The following is a 25967-nucleotide window of genomic DNA, read 5'->3' as shown; positions in this document are numbered from 1 at the left end:
GAGGATCAGGGTGAATAAACATTCACCCTGGAAGGATCTTTAAAACATTGAACCACGGACAGGGCAAGGACACTAATTAATCAAAATGAATGCTGGTACAGGGACTGGGAGATGTTGTTGTGTTTGGTGTTGACTCTGGTTGCTAAACTGTGTGGAAATCGAGGCGTCCCAAGAAAGGGGTGGGCTGCGGGGCTGCAGAGAATACCATTCACGAAAAGCAACAGAGTGTTTCAATATTTTAAGATAGTCATTTTGGTGGACACCGTCCGTTTATCACTCTGGAGCATGTGGCTGGTGAGATGAGTGAAAGAGTTGGAAGAAGTGGAGTGGTTTCATGGGCCAAGGTCAAGGGTGGGCGTGGCGGGGGTCAGGTGGCAGCTGCATGGGGGAGTTGGCTTGGGCTGTGGTTATTTTAGGAGTGAGGTGAGCACTGATGAATATGGGGGGGCTCAGAGTAGGGCATCAGGAGTTTCTGCAGAGGGAAGAGGGAAAGGCAACTAATGTATACATTCTTCATTCTGCTTCACTTTCCTTTCACACTTGACTTCCTCACCACTTCTCCTTCTAGCTTATTCTTATTCCTCTTCTTTTGACTCTATTCCCTCTCCTCAAAAATATTAATATGGAACTGAAGTATATAATTCATGTATATTTTTCTTCTTTAAGAGGTTTATTTCCTATTCTATAAAACATAAATGAGTAGAGTTTAGATAGTTTCCATGAAAGAAATGCAGAGAAATTCAAGCTGTTCCTATATGTGTAGTCCCTAATCAATTACTTTCTGTGAGTCAATGACCCCTAATAGGAAACAAAAGGGGAGAAGATCTTTATCTTTAGGAAAAAGAAGCCCATTAACCAGGCACTTTCTGTAAAGAACTCATTGAACTGTTTTAGTGACATTCAGTCAACAAACTCATTCAACAACTTTTTACTGCTGGTCCCTGTGCTAAATGCTGAGGATGCAACATGACAGCAACCAAACTAGAGTCTAATAATGGCTCTTTTGTGACAAATGTAAATTAATAGTAACTTGAAAAAATGTTAGTGAGTGTTTAAAAAATATGTGTGAACTTACAAGGGTAAGTATAACATAGAAAAATAAATTTACCTCACATCTCATAATAGCCACTTTCTCTTTTGATCTTTACAAAAATTGTTAATGAACAACTAATCTGAATTTTAGCTCATTTATCTTCCTTAATATATGCTCTTAATGAAGATTCTACAAGGTGAAAACATCTTTGGAACAGCTATTTCAGGTAAACTATTTCTAAATATTCAAAAGTTAAAGTAGAACGGAATGCAGTTTTGTGATTACTGAGATAATTTGCATCCCACCTTTCTTTTGCTTGGAGATCCTTTTTTATTAATGCTTCAAACTTCTTAATCTCATTGGCCACATCCTTTAAAGGAAATTCATTATCAGTTTTTCACCTCTAAAAAAACATTGAAAATTTTCATTTCCCCCATTCATTCAAACTTATAAAGTGACATGCATTACTAATTCAAGCTAATTAGGAAGCAAGATCTGAAAAGCTACATTCTAGAATATTTTTCTATTCTGATTTGTTACTTTTAGACTAGGCTAAATATATCTAAAAGAAGGTGAAAATTGCCTAACCCGAATCATTCAGTTCACAAGTCTAGCTCTGACAGTACATCAAAGGGCATTTAATGAGAATAAAGATTATCAAACAGTAAGGACGTGCATTGTTAATTACAATTCTTTTAAATGAGAATAAGCATTTTTTTGGACATAAATATTTCTTTAAAATCATCTTGAGGGTTTTAAAGGTTGTGCAACCTTACTTACACTATTAATTTGCTCTCTGAAAATTAATTTTAGCTAATCCTCTGCCTACTGTAAATCCTTATTAATAAGTTTTAATCAACTCAGGGAAACATGAGAATTAAATACTTTTACTAAAATGGGGTCAGAAAAAAAGCCTCTGTGGGTAGTACTTTTTAGAATCTAACTATAGGATTTTTTAATATTAAAAAATGTGAATTAATATAAAATGCAATGGATTTAGAAATCAGAGAGACCTCTCAATCTCTGCTTTAACAGCATTGTGTACTTGGGTAAAACATGTCACTTTTCTGAGTCTCATTTTCCTTATCTAAAAAATGGGGAAAATAATACCCTACTTAGAGAATTATTTACAAATTAAAGATGATGTGAAGTGCCCAACCCACAGCCTGGCATATAGCAGATGATCAATAAATGGTAGTTATTAATCTTTTTTCTTAAGGGAGAGAATATCCCTAACAATCATTATAGTAGTATACAGTGTAGATTGCAGGAATTAGTATCAAAATGTAGTATTGCTCCCTTGTGAAATATAAGGAGATTATATCCTATTGGAATGATTGACAGCTGGTATGGTCTAGTAAAATATCAATAGTGTAAGTATCTTAAATTTAAATATGATGAGAGCAAGCAAGTTGCTTAACATTTCTAGGATTCATAGAAAGACAGTGCAGCATGGGGAGGAGGTATTGAGGAAAAGCAAATAGTAGGAATGGCACATGCATGGTATGGGTACCTGGACTGGCCCCTGTTGTACCCATGGGTATCATGACCCATTACAACAGCACCCACTCTGGCATAGTTTGTTAGTGACCACAGAATCCACAACACAGGAGCCACACAGGTTCTGTCATTTAATAGAATTTGCCATCCCTGTCCTAAAGCTACATTCTCTGTTTCTGAACAAATAACTATAAAATGGATTGGATATGCATACGGTGGAGGAGTTTTAAATGAGAAGGGACAATACCAGAAGTAACCTGAAAAGGAAGTAGGGAGTTCAGGGAAGTCTCTATATGTTTTAGGGAAAGATCATCCTTTCATTAAGATAAACACAACACATCATTAAAGGGTTATCACTTACCTCTGCCTCTTTTTTCTTTTTCAACATTTTTTGAGTGTCAAGTGCTTTCACAATACGGTTTGATGCGGGTTTAGGAATCTGTATGACAGTTGCTTGGATTTTAGCCATTATTTCATTTTGTCGTCTTCTGCTCAAGCGTTGCTAAATATCCCATACACATTAGTTTAGTTATTCAGTTCATTAGAATAATATGCAATGTTATACACTCACAGGTACACAGATACACAAATTTTCCATTGAAATTTTCGGAACTCGGCAATTAACCAATGGACTGGGTGTTACAACTGTGTAATGTTAGGAAGCAAGTGTCAATATAACTTATTTTGAAAAGTATGATATTGAAACACAATTTTGGAATCCCCAAATTATGCCGATCAAATGTGTGTATTTTCATTCTGGGTAGCAACCCTCCCCCATAACACTAAAGCATCTGAAGCGTTCATTTCTACCAGACAACTTAAAAAGAGGTCAAGTTGTCCCACTGTTCCAAAGAACGGCAGTTCTAGTTCTTAGCCGCAGGGAGATGCGACCATCAGCAAAGGTGGAGACAGAGAAAGGGGAAAAGTGAGAGAGAGAAAGGTGAGAGCAGGCAGAGCATGAGTCATGTACCAGGAACTGGCAGCTCGGGCTGGATTCATGCTTATGCAATGCGTAATATAGACATAAGTGGCAAACAACATACTATGCACTAATGAGTATTGTTCTATAAAACCTTTTAGATTTTAAAAGATCTTTGTTTTTCCTGGAGTTTTTGAGATTTTTCAAGTTTCTCAAAATGCATGTGGACAAGATCTTCGTTCGTGTGTTTATATTTTTCTTGAAACCTGTGTGTAACCTGCATCAGATTGAAATCAGTTTGACGTGGTATCAGGTTTCTATGTCTCTAAATGAAGAAAGCATTTCAAGAAGATTCCATTATTAGAGAGAAAAGAGTATATTGTCATTATAAGCACACATAAAATTTGCCTTCAAAATAAAATTTCTATGAATTACTACTGTTGATGGCTAAAGCAAATTCAAGTCCCATACCAATCACTCACACCCTTAATTGATGTAAGGACAATAAAAATGCATGATTTGAATGCTTTCTTACAAAAGTCTCATATATGCTTTTATAATTAAACTTTTTGCCCTGAGTTTAATTTTCAATGAATGGTATTTGTATCCTTACAAATACATTTTCATAAAAATAATTTATAAAACCAATTTCAACATGAAAGAGATAATATAAGAAGCTAGATTCTTTCCATTACTTAAGCCACTTCCTAGTAAAAAGTGAAGAAATAATGAAAACTTCCAGGCCACTGGCAATGAGGGTACAATAGTAAAAGAAAATGAACTCTCAGTGATGATTGTGAAGTGGGACACAGAGCAATGGCTAATGTATTTAACTAAAACTTTGATATTCGAAAGTAATCTACTTAGAAGCTGATGACTTACTAAAAAAATTTTTTTAAATGGTACCATTGCTCAAACCATTCTTGGTCCTTCTTTTCTAAAACTGCCTCAGTAGATACTGACACTTACTCAGAAGATCAGTTAAGGCCCTGTGAGCTGTCTTTAAGCACTTACACACACCCCTGCTCTTTTCACTGTTAAAAATGTCCTGGCCTCCATCTTCACAGTGGCAACGAACATGTAAGGTCCTTCAACATCCTACCACCCCACTTCAACACACACACACACACACACACACACACACATATATATATATAAAATTTTTTTTTCTTCAACTTAATTCTATTTCCCCCCAGCCCAGGAAATATCTGTTGAGCCATCAAATAGCCTGCTGTTAAATGTGTGGAGTCAGAGTGCCTAGGTTTGAGGTTTAGCTCTACTACCTACTAGCTTCATGAAGTTGAGCAAGTTACCTAATCTCTCTCAGATTCATCATCTGTAAAATGGGAATAATAAAAGTACCTATCTCATAAGATGGTTGTGAAGGTCAAATGAGATAATATACATAAAGCACCTGGAACAGGGCCTGGCATCTCACTATGTATGTTCAATAAATTTTCATCATTATTGATATTAATATGTAATAGACACCTGCATCTTCTTCCACTTATATCAAAGAAAAAGGCATCTTTACTTTTTTCATAAGATATCTCCTCCTTCATCTGAACCATTGATTCATTCTTCTTCTTTTCTTCCCCAGAGGGTCTCCTTCCACTTCGGTCCTCACAGCACTCATCACTTGCCACCGATTCTTTTTCTCAACTGCCAGGTTGTCCCAGTCTCCATGTCCATTAAATGCACAAATAATCTCACACTTCTGTTGAGCTTCTCTCCTGCAGCTACTGTTATTCTCTCTTCTCCTTTATCTCCACGTGTCTTGAAAGAATAGTCTATACTCCATTCTTCCTCATCTCCACTGCAATCCACACCACGCTGCTGAAACATTTTTCTCTCCCCAAAATGTAAGCTCTAAGAGAATTGGGGTTTTTCCTGTACTACTCACTGTGTGAGTGCCTGACATAAAGTAGGAGCCCAACAGATCTTTGTTCAATAAATGAGTAATTGACTTTGGAAGGTCACCGTGGCCAACATTAAACCCAATGGTTTTTTGTTTGGACTCAGCTCCACAGCACTTGTAGCACTTCTTTACATTGACTGTTTTATACTTTACAAAGAATTTTCTTATATATTGTTTTTCTTGAAGTTACTGAAAAACCTAACTCTCAGGCAGGTAGAGATAAACATCCTTGTTTTTACAGTTGGAAAAAGTGAGACTGAGATTGTTCCAGGGACTGACCCAAAGTTAACCAGCTTGCACGTGAAGGAAGCAGGATGAGATACTAAGTTATTGACTTTCAGCCTAATCTAATTTCTAGCTCTCTGTGGGTGCTGAGTTCATTCTGCTACCAGACTCATAAGGATATCCACCAAGAGAAGACAAATCTAAAAGTGGAAGTAGCTCTCACATTTATTGTCCTTGCTGCTTCATAAATTAAATTTTAAAATTTAATTATTTTCATTTATTTTTGTGCATTACATCAGTACAGTACTCCCCATTACCCTACAGACCTGGAAAAGTTAATGGCCTTCACTTATCACAAGGAAACAGCACAGGAACTACAGAGATTTGTCGACTGAAGAGTTGTATCAAATAATTAAGAGACACTTAATGAGTATTTGCAATGTTGAAAGCATTGTACTAGGCATATTTCTTGAACTTGAGGAACTAAAAATCTTGTGAGGCCATATGACAGATAAATAATGAAAGTTAGTCTATACTATCGGCAAGAGGAGGTTAACACCAAAGAGTAACAATTACCCGTGCCCTATGAGCTCCGCAGAAAGAGTCCATGTATACTGGGAAGGTGGCACAGAGTAGACGGAGGAAAGTCTGGGGGAAGCGGAGAGAGGAGAAGGGTGAGCTTGGTGGTAGAGAGGGAAGAGCAGAAATATACAAGTCCTATGCAAGGACAGGCTGCCAATCAATGTAGAAGAAAGACTTTATGCTGAGGGTTATGAAGAAATAAAGTTAGAAAGACAGAATGAGACTCTTTAGTGAAAGAACTTGGATGCTAGTCTACTTTGGTGACAAGATTATTTGTAAATTAGCAGGTTTCTGAGCAGAAGAAACCAACAACAGTGGAACTGAGGGCAGATTCACCTAGCGGTTGATTAACCTCCAGTAGAAAGCCTGAAGATCGGAAGCTGCATTTACTGCAGTAGCTCAGCAGGAGGTCTGAGCAGGTAGGATAGGGGTAGAAATGGAAAGAGAGGAGCAGGCATAAAAAGCACTGGGAATTAGGAGCAAACAATTGATAAGTTATTGGCAATTGGTGGATAGGATGGAGAGAGGCATCAAAAATGGATAAATGAATTGAAAATATTAATATAAAACAAAACCCAAATATGGCCAATAACATACATCAGGGACATATACGCCCGATGGGGCTTCTTTGAGAATGCAACATCACTGCTGTGTCCCTTTACCAAGCTTTATATTGTGATGTGCTTATAATGTTTCTTTATGTACTTACATCTCGAAAAGCCTCGCTTTTCACGTTTTGAACTTTTGTATTTGTCAGGGGTTGCATGGTTTGCATTTCCACTCCAGTCAGCACACCTTTCTTTTTTCTCTGGAGAGCAATGTACAATTGATATAAGAGTTTCGTCGCCGCCCCAGGCTTTTCTGTGATTATACTGTGGGCCACATTCTGATCAAACTGCACGCCCAGAAGGTGAAGTGTGGGCTCCAAGCGAGAAAAATTATTAAGTTTGGCACTTGAAATCCTAGGCATTAAAATATTTTACATAATTAGACACTGGAATAAAGCAAACAACAAATATCAGAGGTATTACCATGATCCCATATTATGAATTATCCCATGTTCTTTTAAATATATCAATCCTCTCTAAAACCACTTAATCATGCAGAGACATTGAGATTTTGTGTATTGTCCTAACTCCATGCATTTATTTCTCTTGCATGGCTAAACTAAAACCCATTAATTTCATATACTCTTCTACTTAAATAGATGCTAGAATTTCCGCAAGAAGTCAGTACAAAAACATAACTAAATGCCTTCTTCTAAATGGAAAAACTTAACTATCGTTTTGAAAAATATTTTACTCAGCAGACAAAATTGCAATTTAAATGTCCATTGCTTTAAGTGATGTCATTACTAGAACCTGAAAATAACCTTATTTTCAGTTGCAGTGACAACTCTCACAGTAATCCCCTCAGGCATTATCAGAAATATTTAATTAAATAACATTAGCTATACAACTAAATTACTTATGTAATCTTCACTGTACACTTCATATTACTTCTTCAAGAATCGCTAAAGACTTTCTAAAATATATGTATTATTGAATCACCTATTACCAAATTAGGCTCACATTTTAGAAGAAATTCATTAATTCGTTTATTAATTTACTCTCTCAACTATACCAATAATTTATTTAATTTAATAAGTTTTTATAAATTTATTAAAGTCTTACAAAGATAAGACACCCTGCCCTTTAGCAGTTCATAGTGGGAAAACAGATGAACAACAAGTAGTGATAAATTGATGTAACTGTTGTAATAGAGGTCTCAAATGACCTAGGGCTGTCAATAAGCCTATGAATCCAGTGGCAGAAAGAAAGCAAAAGATGTTAGATGCATTTTCAACTTTTGTGCCTCTCTGTGATCAAACTGCATACAAGTGTCAATTTTAACCACTGGTCTATTTTCTCCTTACTTTAACTTCCAAAAACTCAGTGACATTCTTTGATGGAAAAAATACACTGAATATACTTAAATATAAGTCAAAGTCACATCCCCTCCCTGAAAAAAGATGATACTTTAGGACAGAGGGAGTTGGCGGAATTTCTAATATTATAGGGTTACTCACTCAATAACTTCATTTTGGACTATAATATTATTTGGGGACGATACAATGACCGTTAATGACCTCAAATGAATGTTTAGAAGCTGAAAGAGATCACTTAGCACTTCTTTTTAAAATTTAATTAATTAATTTATTTATTTTTGGCTGCACTGGGTCTTTGTTGCTGCGTGTGGGCCTTCTCTAGTTGCAGCGAGCGGGGGCTACTCTTCATTGCGGTGCGTGGGCTTCTCTTGCTGTGGAGCACAGGCTCTAGGCATGCAAGCTTCAATAGTTGTTGCACGTGGGCTCAGTAGTTGTGGCTCGTGGGCTCTGGAGCACAGGCTCAGTAGTTATGGCGCACGGGCTTAGTTGCTCCGCGGCATGTGGGATCCTCCCGGACCAGGGATCGAACCCGTGTCCCCTGCACTGGCAAGCGAATTCTTAACCACTGAGCCACCAGGGAAGCCCAACTAGCCCTTCTTAAACTTTATATACTGTTCCTAGTATATTATTTCTCAAGAGATAGCTCTCAAGCAGTGGTTCTAAACCTTTTTATTTTTTAATCACATATACCATCCTTTGGAAATCTGATGAGAGCTATGAAACCTTTTCCACAGGAAAGAAAACACACATTCATGCATATACACAAAATGTGTATACCATTTGCGGGTACTTGTGAACTTCCTAAAATCTAGTCTAAAAGTGCCTGTTAGCTGCCAAGGAGGTGGATCTGGGGAAATATAGGAATGATTTCTAAATATAAATAAGGAGCCAGTATCATGGAAAGGCCAATGTCAACAAATGTAGTGACAGAAGACACTGAATTCCTTTTCCAGTTCTGTGGTGTAACTTATCGTCCTATTTCCTCTATTTGGTTAAGTATATTTAGTATGGCATACCACATCAACCAAACTTTGAATGAAATATTTTAAATTGATAAAGAGAAACAGATCTTAGAGGGGATAAGAAGAGATAAGGAATGCTACAAGGTAATCTTATCAACAAAAAGGGTAAAACATTTTTTTAGGTCTTCTCATGTCATGTCCAGTTTTGCAATTTGTTCCCCCACAAATGACCTTAGTGTTTGAGATAACAAACACTGGACTAAAATGATTAGCGTACAGCAGACCATGTTTTGAAGAGTCTTATTGTGACAGAGGATGGTCAAATCAAAGACCTGTGTTCACATTCCTTGGACGGGCACCTGGCATCTCCTTTTGATCTTCCATCACAGTTCATCCTTTCATATCCTTCCTATCCTAGGAGTCCTGTATGTCTTGTCCACTACACTTACTTGGAAAGATATGGCCTGAGAACCACTTTTCAGAGATTTTGCCTGGGTCATAACCTTGGGCTCCAGAGGTTAGAGGCACCATAATTCGGGAGGGAGAATCCAAAAACAAACACTATTCATTTCCAAATTTTATCAAAATTTAGCCCTGTACCCAATAAAAGTGAAGAACACTTCCCCTCCTCTTTCTTGTATTACACAACCCCCAGAATGCAGTGTAGCCTGCTAACACTAGGGTTCAGTGACACAGTAGGCTTTAAAATGCCTTTCACGGTCTGGCCGAAGTGTCCAGGTGTAATAGTATTTCCCTCTGGAAGCTTGCTTTTAATATATACTCTAAATTTCCAACCAAAATTTTGGGAATATAACTGGTATGTAAATTGGTGGAGTCCACTCTTGTTACAGTATATGCTCAATCAGTATAACATGATAATCAACAGTTGTTTTTGAACCCAGAGAATCTACTGGGACATCTTTGCTCTGAAGACATAGCATAGGACGTAAATGATGACCCCTGAGGGGATAAGGAACGTATTCTGGAAAAAGTCTTCTCCCTCTCTACTTGCAGTCCTTATTTGCCAAGGGATTACCAATCTCCTCTCCTCCTTGACACCTGGTGAGGGAATACATCTCACAAGGTAATTAGAAGCTGCCCTCCCAAGGGATATCCATGTTCCTTTACTTTTTATTCTTTTAACTAATCTGCTCATTTTTCACCCTCTGAGATGGACTAAAGATATCCCAAAACATAATTCTTTCAGAGTTAGATGAGTTATTCTTAGGATTAAGTAATTCCCAAAGCAAATAACTTCAAATTATTAGCAACATAGATTTAGTTTACTGTTAACATTTTAGACTAAAGACCTTAGAAAATATTATACAAAAATCCCCAAATCATGAGCTCTAGCACTAGCTAGCTGTCTAAAAAACAGGCTTTACAAAGAAGGGTCCTTTTCCCCACTAAATACACTATTACAAAGGTCATATCCACAGATTTACTAATTCTTGCCTTCTTTAAAATACCATGTGCCCTGGAAAAAATGTGGTTTGTTCCAGGAACTAAAGATGGATAGTATTTGGTTGTCAGGACAAGTAGGTCCCTCTCCCCTGTTAAGAAAATTAATGACTCAGTGGAAAAGAAAGTGAGTCCTTTGCAGTGAGTGAAAGGCAGGACTGCTACACATGATAATACTCAGGGCACACTCCTGTGCAGGGGTGGGGCAATACCTGGCATGAGGTTGTTTTATCCAAAAAGGTGCTTCTTTTTCTTTGCACAGAGGTCTCTCTGTTCACTAAGACCTGTGTCTTCACGGTTACCTCCATCCATATGGGGTCCCTATTTCCATTTCACACAAAGGCCTTCCATGGCCTGGCTAACAAGAGCCAACTTAGTACACATGAAATACTGCATGCATGATCTGATCAGTATGGCTCTTTAAGTTTTCTGTACCGAACCAGATATACTTTCTGAAGTCATTCATTTATTTAATAGAGAAACATTATTGTGTGTCTGCTATGGTCCAGGAACAATGCCTGGAGCACAGAGAATAAACATACTATGCAACTTTGAGCAACTTTGCAATCTAGTTAAGGAGTAAACATTCATATATTCATTATCAAACATTATTTGGGCTCCTTCACGTGGCAGTAACTCTGATAAGAACTGACATATAAATAAACAATTATAACTTAATGTGATAAAAAAAAGGGATGTCCAAAGTGTTATTAAAACAAAGAGAAAAAAAAAAAACAAAGAGGAAAAGAAAATTAAATCTGCTAGGGGACCAAACACAGTTTAGAGAAGGGGTGGATTTTTAGCTGGATCTTAAGGATGAATAAAAGTTTCTCATGGTGGAAGTGAAGGACGAATGTTAATATGCAAAGTTGCAAGGCATAACAAAAACACATGACATGTTTGTGGACCAAAGCAGTTTATGTTAGGGCTCCAGACCGGTGGAAAATGTGGCTGGAAAGGTGGATGAGGGTCACACAGGGAAGCATTTTGTAAGACAGGCCTTGAGAAACAGAAACTGGAATATCTAAAGTTTCTTAAGCTGATGGGGAAACCACACTTAAAAATGTGGGTGTAGAGCTCTATCTGCCTACGGAGAAGTTCAAACAAGGTGTCTAAATGCAGGATTTATCAGGATATGCAGCCATTCATTAATTCAAAAAATATTTACTGAAAGCTAAACATGTGCCAGGCCTGTGATGGCCCTGGGGATGCAAAGAAAAATAACTCATACCCATAACTTTAAGGCACTTGAATGTACAATGTGCAACGTGAAAGAGACACAAAAAAAGAAACTGACAACAAAGTGACCAGTGTTATAATAAGTAAATGTACAAGATAACTTTATAACTTCCATAAAGGGATAATAAGCAACAACAACAAAAAGGGATTGGACACCTGGTTACACGCAGACCATCACAAATCAATCTGGTCATATGAGAACTTGTGAGAAAGCAAAAGGAGAAAAGAAGGGCATAGACACTGACTTACCTACCCTGGAAATCTTATACCTTAGAGGCTGATCCTGGCTTCCATTGGAGGGGAGGAAATTAAGGTAGAAGCAGAGTGGGCACAGGGCTAGGAGCTCAGGCAGAGGAGGCAGTTGGGGCTAAGCTGTGAAGGACCGTGTATCCCTTGCCCTTGAGGAAGAGATGTGAGACATGGGGTGTAGGGTATGGATTAGAATGTTACCCAGTACCCTAGAAGCTTAAGAAGTTGTCTGGGATTAGCAACAGAGGCTTATCTGGTATGAAAATTTATTTCCAATCCATGTCTCCTCTTGTATTATACTATTATTACCTGTACAACTAGCATAATCTGGATTGTGAAAGAATGACTCACCTCTAGAATGGAGGTACCAGATTCTTTTGCTTTAAAGTCTTGCAACATAGGTACTGCTCAATGGAAGCCTACCATTCCAAGCAACCAAAAACTAAGAAATACTTGAGTGGGAAATATCAGGTTAAAACATGGAGATGGAGCAGGATGTCAGGAATGGTAGAGCAAGGACCTCCAAAAATCCATTCCTCCATAAAGGCAATAATAAAACTGACAAAAATTATGAAAATCAACATTTTCATAACTCCAGAAATTATCCAAAGGCTTGTAACAATCTAAGAAACATTTATTTAAGAAAAAACTTAATCTCAGTTAAAACAGAGAGCTTTTGATCGTTTTAACTTGCACTATTCCCATTCCCTTCTCCCCAGCTCTACAATAGCCTTGCAACAATAGAAGCTGTAAAAACCAGCAGCCTAGCAGCCATCAGAGAGGACAAACAGGTTTAAACCTTCTCAAAAAGTCCTATCCTCAGGACATTGTCATTATTTGATATTTTTTAGAGCTCAATCACTGAAAAAAGACTTATTCCCAGGGTATTAGTGAAAAACAATCAGTGGCAATTGTTTAAGATCACAGCTACCTAAGGGAGTGATACCACTGGAGCAAAAAAGAGCCTATCCAAAAACTTACGAGGAAGATATAAGAATAAAATATCCATTGGGCGCTTTGAAAAGCTCTGACATATTCCTGGAGATCTAGAGGGCCATATGCATGTGTAGGAATGTTTGGATAAGCAGGAAAGACAGAAGGAGGCCCAAATCTCTTACCTCTGGCTGATCCTGAGGTCCTGTACAAGCAGGAAGTAAAGGCTAAGGCAGGGTTGTAAACTGTGAAAGCATTGGAGACACCTCAACAAACTCACAGTCTCTCAGTCAGGAAAGATTTATCAGTTCAAGATATTTTAAAATATCTCTGTTCATTTGCTGAGCTCTGTTCATTTGCTCTATTCACTAAGCTAACCAAGCAGAGTCTTCAGCTGTTGTACACAACAAGGCATATAGACTTTCCAAAATTAGTCCAAGAGAGTCATTAAACAAACAAGAAGCAGCAGCAACAACAACAAACCATGGGAAGGTGGGATAATCTGAGTTAACTCGTATTACTTTAAATGTCTATTTTCAACAATTATGAGACACACAGAGAAAAAGGAAAGTATGGTCCATGTATAGGGGGAAAAAAAGTCAATAGAAACTCTCTGAGGAAGCCCAGATGCTGAATTTATTAGACAAAGACCTTAAGTCAGCTATTATAAATGTTAAAGAACTAAAACAATCCATTTTTTAACCATTAAAAAAGAAAGTATGAGAACAACACCTCAACAAAAATAGAATATCAATAAGAAAATCAAAATTATAAAAATAAGAACCAAGTGGAATTCTAAGGTTGAAAAGTACAATAACTGAAATGTAAAAATTCACTAGAATAGCTCAACAGGAGGTTTGAGTTGTCAGAAGAAAGAACTGGTACACTCATAGATAGATCAATTGAAATTATTTATAGGAGAAGCAGAAAGGAAAAAGAATGAAGAAAAATGAACAGAATCTCAAAACACATAAACTCGTTCTAATCATGAGAAAAAATATCAGACAAATTCCAACTGAGGAACAATGTACAAAATACCTGACCAGTTATTAATTTTTCTAAACTGTAAAGATTATCAAAAACAAGGAAAGTCTGAGAAAGTATCTCAGCCAAGAAGAATCTAAGGAGACATGGCTATAAAATATAATGTGGTATCCTGGTGAGATACTGGAACAAAAAAGACATTAGATAAAAATTATAACAAATCTTTGGTACAAAATGTACCATACGCATATAAGATGGTAGCAGTAGGGGAAACTGGATGTGAACCATATGGGAACTCTCTGTACTATCTTTGCAATTTTTCTGTAAATCTAAAACTGTTCAAAATAAGAAGTTTACTTTTAAAAATCAACAAAGCCTCAGAGACCTGTGGGATACTGTCAAGTATACCAACATACACATAGTGGAAGTCCCAGAAGGAGAGGAGAGAGAGAAAGAAATGGGCAGAAAGAACTTTTGGAGCAATGATGGGTGAAAGCTTCACAAATTTGATAAAACACAAGAGTGCAGGAATACAGAAAATATTAAAATGGGACCCATCTAGAGATGAGGGCTTGCTGCAACCTTATAACTTTCTCTCCTTTGTACTCCTGGGACAATGAAGTATGTATATGTGAGGAAGCAGCAATTTCCATACCAATGGATGCTTGTCTGGTTTAGGGGAATCTTGTGGTAAATGATTCTTCAATGTTAACTTTGGGCTAAAACCATCCAAATGCCAAAGGAATTGACCTTTTTTAAAGTAAGGAATAATCTCACTAACCTGCTTTCTGAAAATTCTGCAAAATCATCCTGAAGTGCAAACTTGTGCAAAACTTCTCCAATTAGATAGCCATTGGAAAATGCCTTTGCAAATGACTTGGGACCTGAATTTTAGAACGTAGAGATTACAAAAATAAATATAATGTTGTACGTAGAGTTTATATATTTTCATTATGTACACATAGAGTAAAACTTCGTAATTTAACTTGAACTCAAAATGCCATGAAAATACTTCTAAAAACATCTTGTAATAACCAAATGAAAATATTGAAGTTTAACAGTAGACGTCTTATAAAGACCCCTGAATAAATGTAGATCAGTAGTTGATAACATATGACATTTTGAAGGAAGAGACAACTTTTGATCAAACCAAACAAAACACAACCAATAAAACTTTTAACCTTAGATCTAAAAACAAACCCTCAATATATTTTATAAAATTATACTCTAATACCTTAGTTATCAGTAAAACCTGTGGATGATGATTTCATATTCTGGCCAGGTAAGGTACAATCTAACTTCTTTAAACCTCAAAACTTCATTTTAACCATTTTGCAATGGAAATTTTACAGAAATCATCTGCACCTTCTTAAATAAAGCCTGCTGAACATAATCAAGCTTTTCCTTGTTGGCTCCAGGGTTTACTCCAGTCTAGTTGGTGTTCTGTGCAATGATGGAGACAGCCCAGAGGAAGATAGACTTTGGAGCCAGAGATATCTATGCAGGAATCTTGGCTCTGCCTTTTACTAGCTGTGCAACCTCTCCCAAGCTGCTTAAGCTTCCTGAGTTTCTGTCCCCTCATCATATCTATATCTATCTTGGAGAGCTATTTTAAGGATTAAAGGTAATGTATGAGAATTCCTTGGTACCATGCCTGCCACATAGTATACACATAATGATGAGTGCATAAAAAGAAATTAAGTGTTAAACAGAATTTGCTTTCTTTGAAAATGTCCTTAGTTTGGGGTCCCTTGTATTTTTCTTATGAAGTGAAGGATATAGGGTTACCTGGTATTCAAGAATGATATACAAAATCGATACGTAAAATAAATTATATTATCATAGGACAAAGCCATCATGTCTCAAATGACTTCAAAATCGTCCAACAATCTTCAGTGTATTTCTATCAGAGTCCTTTAGGCAATAGCAATACTAAATATCTATAAAATATTATATATTATCACAGTATCGCAAACTCATTCATACTGAATTATCCTCTTTTATCTATTTGACTATTAATAAGGTGGCTATCTGAAAATGAAGAAAAAATAATTTCTTCGCGATTTGTAGAACTGATGCTTGGTGCATGGTTGCAGGGAGGTGAATTGAGTTGCTCCATAAAGGCCACTGTACACAGACCTTACTCAGAAGACTTCACATTATCATAAGACTCTTGCATATTTGACACCAGCCCACAATTTTGCCCAAAGCTTCCCTAATATCTGTTCTCAAAGTATTTTATACTCAGTAATACCCCAATTCTTAGATTAAATCAATATAATTATAAAGTAGTTTAAAAAGATGTCAACACTTCTCACTGATTCTGTTTACTTGGGGTGAGCCCCTAAGCTATCTAGCACTAGAATCTATTGACTGCCTTCTGGCATCATACAGCAGTAGTCTTGGAAGCAACTGAAATCCAAATAGCTCCTTTTGCCCCCAAAAGGCAGAGGTGTGCCATCTCCTCCTGCCGAGTCACTGCAGATTTCTCCTTTCCTCAGAGACTCACCACTGCTGGCCTCCAATGCTGTTCCCTGGTTTTCGGCTGCCACCACTGTCCTCACTGTGCCATCTGGGCTGCTCTGGCTGTGCCTTGCACCTTTTCTGTCTGTTGCTTTCTCCTTTCTGCTTCTTTCCTTTTTCTCTTCTATATCCCGTCCCTATTCTTAGCTTTCTGAAGTGCCACTGGACATACAGTCATTGTCAGACTATGGATTCCTACTAAAAATCTAAAGACTATTATTTTGTATTCAGGGGCTACTGCTATGCCGCCTTTGGGTGGTCTCGTTCCCCCACTCTCACTGGATTTTGCACTTTGCCTATTGTTCCTGTTGACTGAAGACCTGAAATCTAGCCTGTGAATAACTGGGGAATAACTGTATCCTAGTCCATCACTCTCAATGTATCAGGCAAATGGTCTGTAGCAAACTCTTTGCTACAAAAAGGTCACTAGAAAAATAAAATCATAATTCACTTCCTTTGAAGTGGCAGGACTTATTAAAAGGCAATTCTGATATGGTTAAAATAGGGGCATTTTGGATATAAAGGTCAAAGGAGAACAGTAAACACATTATTTCACTGTCAAGTAGTTTACTATAAATAAGTATGAAAGCATGTGTCGGCAGCTCTGTGTGTATTAGACACTTTCAGATTTTTTTCATTTTTTTTTTTTTTTGCACCACAGGAACACAGAAGAGAATAATGAGTGAAGAGCTATAGCAAACAGCAAAAGTAACAGAGAGAAAACACATAGAAAAAATGAAAGAGGAGAAAAAAGAAGAATACATGCAAGAAATCAGATGAAGAAAAAGCAGATAAGCCAGGAATATGTAGATTCAAATGTATGGAAAGGAAGATAAGAAGCCAGAGAGAGAAAGAGAAATGGAGAGAGGCGAGGGGAGGGAAACAGTAAGGGAAAAAGAAAACTCAAAGGAAAGATTATTATTTTCCCTTTGGTTTATCAAATTTTCCTTCCCAGTAAATGTTCCAGAATACCATGACTAACTTCATGATGGCCACCTCTATAAGTTAATTTGCACTCACAACTGGTATTACCTACAGGAAAGAAGAGGTGGGTTGACTCTAGGATAAGGAGCAATGCAGAATATGAGAAATACATGAACCATGGGAGCCCAGTGACGTTCTTCACCCTGAGCTCTAAAATGATCTACATCTGGGAAACGTTGTTCAGCAGCCACTCAGCCATGCCTCCAGTCTTCCAAGCCTCAGATCTGACCCCCATCACTAATGTTTTAATTTGCTGAAATCTTTGATGTGGGCCTTTGTCTACCTTAGGCTGGGACAGAGGGCAAAATGGTCTATGTGTTTCTCCACCTGAGCCAGCTGGAGAAAGCACAAAAGAAGATAAGCCTTCTACATTCCAAATGGTAATAATGAGGAGAGCACAGGCTCTGGAGAAATATTCTCTAGTCTGACTCTTTGACCATTTATAAGCCCCGGGACTTTGGGTAGTTACACAGCCTCAGTGTCCTGTCTTTAAAAGAGAGAGAGTGATGGGTTCTACCACCTGAGAGCTGGTTTGAGAATTAAATGAGATAATTGCATGTAAAGTGCATAGCATAATTCCTGGTATATAGTAAGTGCTCAGTGATCATTTTATTGTTATTATTACTGCTTCCTAATCTAAGACAACAGGTTATATCAATTACACAATTGTTAAGCTCAGTAATAGATCCTCAGTGACTACGGTACAAACATCTTTATTTAAAGGTAACTCAGTACTCAGAGAACAAATATTTGACCCTAACCTTAAATTCAGATACAGGCCTACTCTTGGGGCCAGATAAGCTATAACACTCTCGCCAGTCTGGGGAAGCACAGGTAATCAGACATAGTTGATTTTTACAGCAAACCATTTGAGTGGGAGAAATAAAGACAAAACGTAGCCTCACAGCATTTCTGGGCAAGTTTTGCCACCAAATGACTAAACAGATTTGGGGATTGTAGACAAGGGGCTATAGACCTACACATTCTATGCTAAGTGTCCTTTGCTCCTCCTTCACTAGAAGATCAAAGACCTAGCCTAGGTTATCAACCACATTTTAAAAGCCAAGCAAATTTACTTTCATTTGAGAGAGAGAAAAGCAGCTGCTGGTGGCTGGGTACTGGCCTGGCCCAATTAGGCCCTGGTGTTGCTAGGAGTTGGCCCAGCACTCATAGCTAGACCTCGGCCTTCTCCTGCTGAACATAATCAATTTCACATCACACCAACACTAGACAAGGCTACTCAGTGACCCTGATGGATTAGACAAAAACAAAATCTCTCTGTAATCATGTCTGAACTCAGCCCGAAACAGTATTGGCCAAAACACAAAAAATGATCAAATATCATCCCCCTATTCTGACTGATATGAGTGGCTGCTGCTTTTTCTTTTTCCTTGCTTTGCTCTCCCCACTTCCTAGATAAGTTTTATTAAGATATCCAATCATAGAGTTGTCTATGCTCCCTTTACAGGTTCCAATTCAGAGCAAAGCGCTGCTTCCTCGAGCCCTCCCCAAAAAACACCTAACACAAACCCAAATGCTATAAGGCCTTTCTAACATCCTCTTCTTGAGATGCCCCACAGTTCCTCATGGTATGTGTTGAAACAAGTCAGTAAACTCAATTTTGTTCAACTACAGGTATATCCTGTGCTCTTTGGCTGGAGGACATTGACAATTTCTTTTCTTCCAGTACCAGAATAGGATGATCAATTTTCATAATTTTCTCCTTTGAAGACTTCATCATAATTCTCAAGATTTACTATCTGAAACAAAATCTCAATTGCTATATTATATAACCTTCTTTAATGGTTAAAATTTTGGGTGGCATTCTTGGAACTTCATATCTTAAAATTTTGACATTGATTTATACAACACTCTTCTGTTATTAGATTTGCTGTCTCAATTTCTAGTCAACAGAGGCCAAATTTCAATCAAGGAAAATGCTGCTGAACTAACCAGGAAATATCAAATAATTTGTTACATTACATGACAAACCACGTATTTCCTAATGACCCTGAAAGGCTAAAGTATGAGAAAATGTGTGGTTTAATAATACCTGGGGGAAAGAGGAATGAACTAAAAGCATACTCAGAATCTGCTACTAACTTTCCACTACCTAGTTGTATAACCCTAAACAAATCTCTACACATATCTGATCTGATTTCCTCATGTGCCAAAGAAGAATTAAATGATGGCTAAGATTCTTTTTCAGATTTAAAATTTTATGTCTCTATGATATGGTAAGGTCACAGGCTAATAAAAGGTCACTACAATACATTATAAAATATGGTATATAAATAAATATTCAATAGGATTTTTTGATATCTCTATTTTTTTCTTAAAATAAAATTTGGTACTTTTGAAAAAGTGTGGACATAAGACCTTTAGTTAGTGTACAAGGGAACCCAGATTAAGTATAGTTAGTGCACAAGGGGTTAGTTAGTCAGTGCACAAGGGGGTCCAAATTAAGGATGTCCCTAAAATTTGGGACATCATTAGAAAATATCACTCTCTAAAACAAAAACTACTGAGATTTAATACAAAAGGACAAACTTAGCCACCTATGGAAACCCACTTATAAAAAGAAACCCAATTAACAAGGAATACAGGCCATCTCTTAAAACTCACAATAATTTATCTATTTAAATTTTTTACGCATCATGTAAATGATAATCTTGAAATGTATTAGTTAAACTTATTCAGAATAGAGATATGCTGCAATGGAAGAAAAATACACAAATATCAGAATTTTAGAAGCTTTTGTAGTAGTAGTAACACTGGAAAATATCATTGAACAGTATGATTTCCCCAAGCACTGGGGGGGGGGAAGAGGAGGAGGGAATCTGACTTTAATCTAATCTAACTTAATCTAATCGAATCTAACCACTCACTGATATCTAGATAAAATATCTCTAGAGCAGAAAAGGAAAACACATCAAGTATTAGCTTGATTTGAGGATTCTTTTGGTAATGTCTAACTTCTAACCGTCAAGGAGCAATCTGATCTATACATTTGGTCTCCTCCTGAGTGTACCAGCCCACCAAGACTTGCATTACGTTCCATTGCCAGTATACGTTATTCTGCTGTCCTTTTCCACATGATGAATTGGTACTGTAGCTGATAAAATCAGCAGAATGTAATTTCTGTTAGCATGTGACAATTCCTAAGAAGTTGCTTTAAGTAATAAAGCAGAGCTTCTGAAATCACAAAGGTGAGGATCAAAGCACCCAGGGTGACCTTTTCGAGATGAACAAATCCATAAGGTTCAGTCAAAAACAATACTTTACCCTACTTTTGTCTCACTCATACAGTCTCATGTAATAAACAATTATTTACTAAGTGCCTATTATGTGACAGACACTATAATAGACATACTTCTAAAGTGAGAGGCAGAAAAGTGGTTGAAATAACATTTGAGTATCTAGCTCTAGTAAAGATAAAAGGCACTGTGGTAGATATTTTCCATTTGCAATCTCATTAGATACCCTCCCAAATATATAGCAATTATTATTATTACTTCTCAGGGTATAAAATTGGGACTAGAGATATCGTTATTTATAATTTGGCTACTACAAAATCAAGACCTAGGGATGCTTCTCAGGGTATAAAATTGGGACTAGAGATATCGTTATTTATAATTTGGCTACTACAAAATCAAGACCTAGGGATGCTAAACTTTCTTAACTCAGTTTTCTCTTTATTGGTTCCTTGTTACTATTGATAACAATGTTTAAGACTATTGAAACAATAAAAATATGCATAATAAGGTATTTACAATTTTCAATATAGTTCCACCCGGAATCCAAAATAATATGGACTGTCTTATACATCCATTTTTACAAAGAATCTGATCTGTTCAGTACAAGGAATTCAAATGCTTCTACTCATTTGCGGAGAATGTTTAGTTACGACATTCTGATGCCAGTTTCCTCTTACAGTGTATTCACAGGCGTTTTGTCAAACAGAGGCAATGCTTATTCTTGAAAATAACTGAGAGTTTGTAAAGAATTTTATAGCAGATCTCTTAGTAACATTATTCTATATTGCTTATTTTTGTTATAAAAATAATTGCTTGAATTTCAGATGTGATTTTGTGTTGAACTTTTTGTATTTTAAGACATTTCATTAACATATACGTCTAAGCATTATTTTCCAGGACAAATGGTTTTGTTAAACTTAACTCACTGGGGATCCTTAGCTTTAGTAACATAGATCTGAATCTTCAGTTGTTGACACTAATCAAGCCTCTGGTGACTCCCAGAAACCTCATTAAGTGGAGGGAGACTATTCTCAATTGAGGATCACTGAAATTCATTTTCTTACTGCTGATATTCAGGGAGTCCAGACAACACAAAATTCAACATGAGATGCTTTATCCAAATTGACTTCTACCTTTCAGAATAATCCAGAAATCAATCGGCTTTAGCTACCTCTCCAATGACAGCAATGCATTCACTTGGCATTCTCATTCTGTTTTCTTTGTCCCAGCAAGCAACATATGGACTGAACCACTTTTTAAAAACACCAGTAGGGCTTCCCTGGTGGCGCAGTGGTTGCGAGTCCGCCTGCCGATGCAGGGGACACTGGTTCGTGCTCCGGTCCGGGAAGATCCCACGTGCCGCGGAGCGGCTGGGCCCGTGAGCCACGGCCACCGAGCCTGCGCGTCCGGAGCCTGTGCTCCGCAACGGGAGAGGCCACAACAGTGAGAGGCCCGCGTACCGCAAAAAAAAAAAAAAAAAACACCAATAAATCCACCTTTGCCATTTAAGCATCTAGGAATTAGGTTATGCCCTGTGAAGTTACAACATGCCTGGGTGGTTGAATTTCTGTACTGCTTGTGATTTCAAATTGAACAATAATCCCCATTAAAAGGAGTTCAAACGAATACACTTGGGAGGGTAAATTTAAAAAAAAATATATTCCCTAAGCATAAACTCTAATATACAATACAGTGCCTAAGAGCACTAGTCAAAGATCTAGCTTCAAATTCTAGTTCTAGGACCTACTAGATGGGTGACCCTGAACAAATTAACAAGCTCACTCAGCCTCTTACTCATCTGTACAACTGGGACAATGCCTCTTAGAGCTTTTTTAAAGATTAAAAAAGAAAACCTATGTAAAAGGCTTAGCACAGCGTCTGGTGTAAGTACCTAAGTGCTCAAGAAGGGATAACTTTTATTATTATTATTCTTCCACTTATAAACTTTATTAGAGAAAATAACTCTTATGTAACCCTCCAATACTTTAAGATACTTACTATATTTCAACCAAAATGTTAAACCTCTTTTTCTCCTGTTTCGTCATGTGACGTTTGATCTACTTCTTTGATTTTATATTTGTAAGGCTATATTGTATTTTCCTTTCAAATTATAAAGGCAATACAAGCAAAAAGCCAAATAACACAGATGTATAAAAAAAAAAAAAAGCCAGCAATCTTCTTTCCCAGGGTAACCAATACCAATACACTGGTTTATATCCTTCCACACTTCGCTCTATGCTTACACAAACCACAAAATGAAGAGTCCCATGTATGTCAACAGCCCAGTATATGCCTCTCCACACTTTTCTCTCACACATCCTCATGCAACAATGAAATTATACTGGTTACAATAAGCTATAACTTTTGTGTTTTACTTGAGCATTCTTTAGGTCAAAAGTTATAGCAACTAACTCATTTGTTCTAACAACTGCGTAACAATCCATAGCGTCATCTACCCAAGTATTCTGCTACTGAAGGGTATTCAAGCTGTTTCCATTTTTTTTCTTTTTGCCCCTACAATCCATGTAGCAATAAACATCCTTGTTCAAATGTCCTTACATATTGGTGATTTTATTTTTGTATGCTAGTTTCTGTAAAGTAAGATTTGCCATTACTATGTCTCAGGGACTATTCTAAATGTTTTACATGTATTATCTCATTTAGTCTTGATGCAACTCAATGCGATATTTTTATTACCCCTATTTTGAATATCGTAAAATTTAGGTAAATAAATTGCCCAAGGTCACTAGCTAGTAAGCGTGAATAAGTGATTTCAACCTAAACAGTCTGGCCTCCAAATCCTTGCTCTTAACAGGACCCTTATCCAGCAATTGCCCAATTACTTTCCCCAGAGGTTGTACCCACTTAACAGTCCTTCCATGAGAGTTCCTCTAAACCATTCTAAGCCTTCCATTGTACACCATAGGATGGCTTATCTAATGACAGAAATCAACTGGCAGTGTGCTTCTTAGGTGCACAAATCCTATCTTGTTTGTTTCCAAACACAGTTGAATGTGTGCCCTATAGTCAGAAAAGCCTTTTACAATATGGAATTTGGTTACTTAGGGGATTGTCTCTCTCTTTTCAGGCTCCTCTTAGCAATTGGGATCAAAAAAGGAATATGTATTGCTAAGTGAATGGGCTGCAGCTGTCTCTGCTAACAGCTTCCAGCGTTATGCTTCGGGAAAGCAAACACTGGGAATTTTCCATTTATAGTTTATGTTATTTAAATTCTTACTTAAAAAGTCTCCAGTCTTTAAATATTCACGGAATGAAGTAATTCTTCCTCCTCCTCTCAAAACCAAAATTCCCAAACTGATTACAATTAGAATGGCATACTACTGTTTTTATATATTTCTTATGCATTTTATTTACTTTTCTCAAAAGTGTTTCAAGATACAACAGAGTCTTAGGGACTTGAGCAAAGGGTGCGGTTTTTATTAATCAAGTAAATAAACCAAATTAAACTCAGCAATTTGTAACTGCTTTTCTTTGGAAGAGTATATCTTAAGGGCATGTTATTACATTTTGGCTCCTATGGTGAGAAAGAAATATGAAAAGAAAAATGCTAAACGCCATCCTGAGATCAGCATCGTATTTTAGGTGAGGAACAGTCAGAGACACATGGGATGATCATAGGATCCTGGGGAAAAAAATTACTGCGGTTCCCAGGGCATGTGCCGGTGGTGGTTTGGCAAAGAAAAAATCCGGGTTTTATGCCTCAAGAAAGGCAACTGGAGAAGCTCCAAAGTTAAAGATCTTAAACGCTGATAACAAATACTGTGTGGCTGCAGAAACACTACTGATCTAACAAATTCTGTGTATGACTTAAGACTTAAGGTTGAGTTGGCACTACTGCCCCTCTGGTAGCAAGTTGGCATTATGCAAGGATGCTTCTGAGAAAAACAGACTGAAATGATTCGGTCTGAAAACCTCTTGCTTTGAGCAAAAACCGTACCAGCTGGAAAATGAACTGCTTAAGAGACAACAGAAAGAAGTTGAATGGGGGTGTAGTGCTATTCTGGAATTTTGGCTGTCACAGAAGGTGCCAACATGTAAAACTGCCTCTGTGGTTGTGAGATTTAGAAACTTGGGGCGGCAACTTCATGGCTCGGGTAAAATCAGGTTAGTGAAGAAGGTCAGCTTTGGGAAGAGTGAAAAGTGGTCAGAAGCAGCTAATGTGTACATTTGAGCTAAGACTGCTGAAATTTGTAAAAGTTAACATATTCTGCATTAACTCATTTCACACACCCTCCTCTCCTGCGAGGCAGTTAGGTATGGCAAGTACGGCTGGATCTATTTTATACTGGAGGAAACACTGGAAAAAGGAGAAGGTGTTGTAACTTGTCCTGGGGCACACATTTAGTAGCGCGGTAGCTGGCTCTCAGGCTTCATATCTCGTTGGCTTAGTAGCACACCACGCTTGAGTGTGAAAGGAGCAATGTCAGGGCCAGACGATAGAGTCTAGAAAATTCTTCTCTCCAAAGGAGCAAGGGAGCCCTCCCTGAAGCCTCTGATGGCTGAGCACCACGGTAGGTCAGAACCTGCGGGGTTGAGACCACCGTAATGATGGATAACTGAGCGGCAGAGCGGAGACGGGAGAAGCCCTGCAGCGGCTGAAGTGAGCCAGAGGCGGCAGCTAGCGCCTGCCCCGCCACCTTCCATCAGCGCGCCGCGCTCCAGGCTCCGCGGCCCGCTCGCCCCCGGCCCGCTCGCCCCAGGCTGTGACACTCACTCACGGTCTGGGACACCTTCAACTCCTGGTTGAGCCACTGGCACAGGATCTCCGACATGGCTCGGCCTGCGCCTCCCACCGCAGGCAGGTGCCAGGAACGCGCGGGAAACCCAGTCCGCCCGCCCGCGTCCTCCTGTTGCCAAGGGCGACCCGTTGCTAAGGAAGCGTCTCCAGGCCAGAGCTAAGGGAGAAGGCTGGGAGAAGAAGGGCGCCAGAGCCCAGCCGAGGAGGACAGAAAATCGTGACTTGCCCCCTGCTGGCGGGTAAGACTTGGGTGTGCGCAAGCGCAGTGGGCTTCGAAGGCCTGGAGACGGCGGTGCGGACCTTCAAGAGCGCTAAGTTAGCTGGAGTGGGGTGCGGAGGGGCGAAGCAGGGAAGCTAGTGGACTGAGCAAGGGGTTCTTGGACCAGCAGAAAAAGAAAGAGTCTTGATTGAAAGGGAATTCTTTCCTTCCTGTTTGTCTCTTAAAGAAACCTATGGAAGGTCCTACTCTAATGGCCAGTTTTAATTGCTACATTGTAATGGGCTACGCAGAC

At 38.1% G+C, this 25967-nt stretch overlaps 1 protein-coding gene across 1 annotated transcript in view; it reads right to left on the bottom strand.

Moving 5' to 3' along the window:
- LOC129392321 (sperm flagellar protein 2-like) overlaps positions 1 to 25570 on the bottom strand; it is a 46951-nt gene extending 21381 nt beyond the window's left edge. The window contains exons 1-5 of the mRNA XM_055086525.1: positions 25432 to 25570; positions 14714 to 14816; positions 6887 to 7139; positions 2895 to 3035; positions 1339 to 1403 (exon numbers count right to left, since the gene is read on the bottom strand). Coding sequence (XP_054942500.1) covers positions 1339 to 1403; positions 2895 to 3035; positions 6887 to 7139; positions 14714 to 14816; positions 25432 to 25489 — 620 coding nt within the window. The 5' untranslated portion in view covers positions 25490 to 25570. The remainder of the gene's footprint in view (positions 1 to 1338; positions 1404 to 2894; positions 3036 to 6886; positions 7140 to 14713; positions 14817 to 25431) is intronic.
- Positions 25571 to 25967: the final 397 nt, after the last annotated feature.

Source organism: Physeter macrocephalus, chromosome 8 (genome assembly GCF_002837175.3).
Source record: "Physeter macrocephalus isolate SW-GA chromosome 8, ASM283717v5, whole genome shotgun sequence".
NCBI lineage: Eukaryota > Metazoa > Chordata > Mammalia > Artiodactyla > Physeteridae > Physeter > Physeter macrocephalus.
This window is presented reverse-complemented; position numbering and strand designations above follow the sequence as displayed.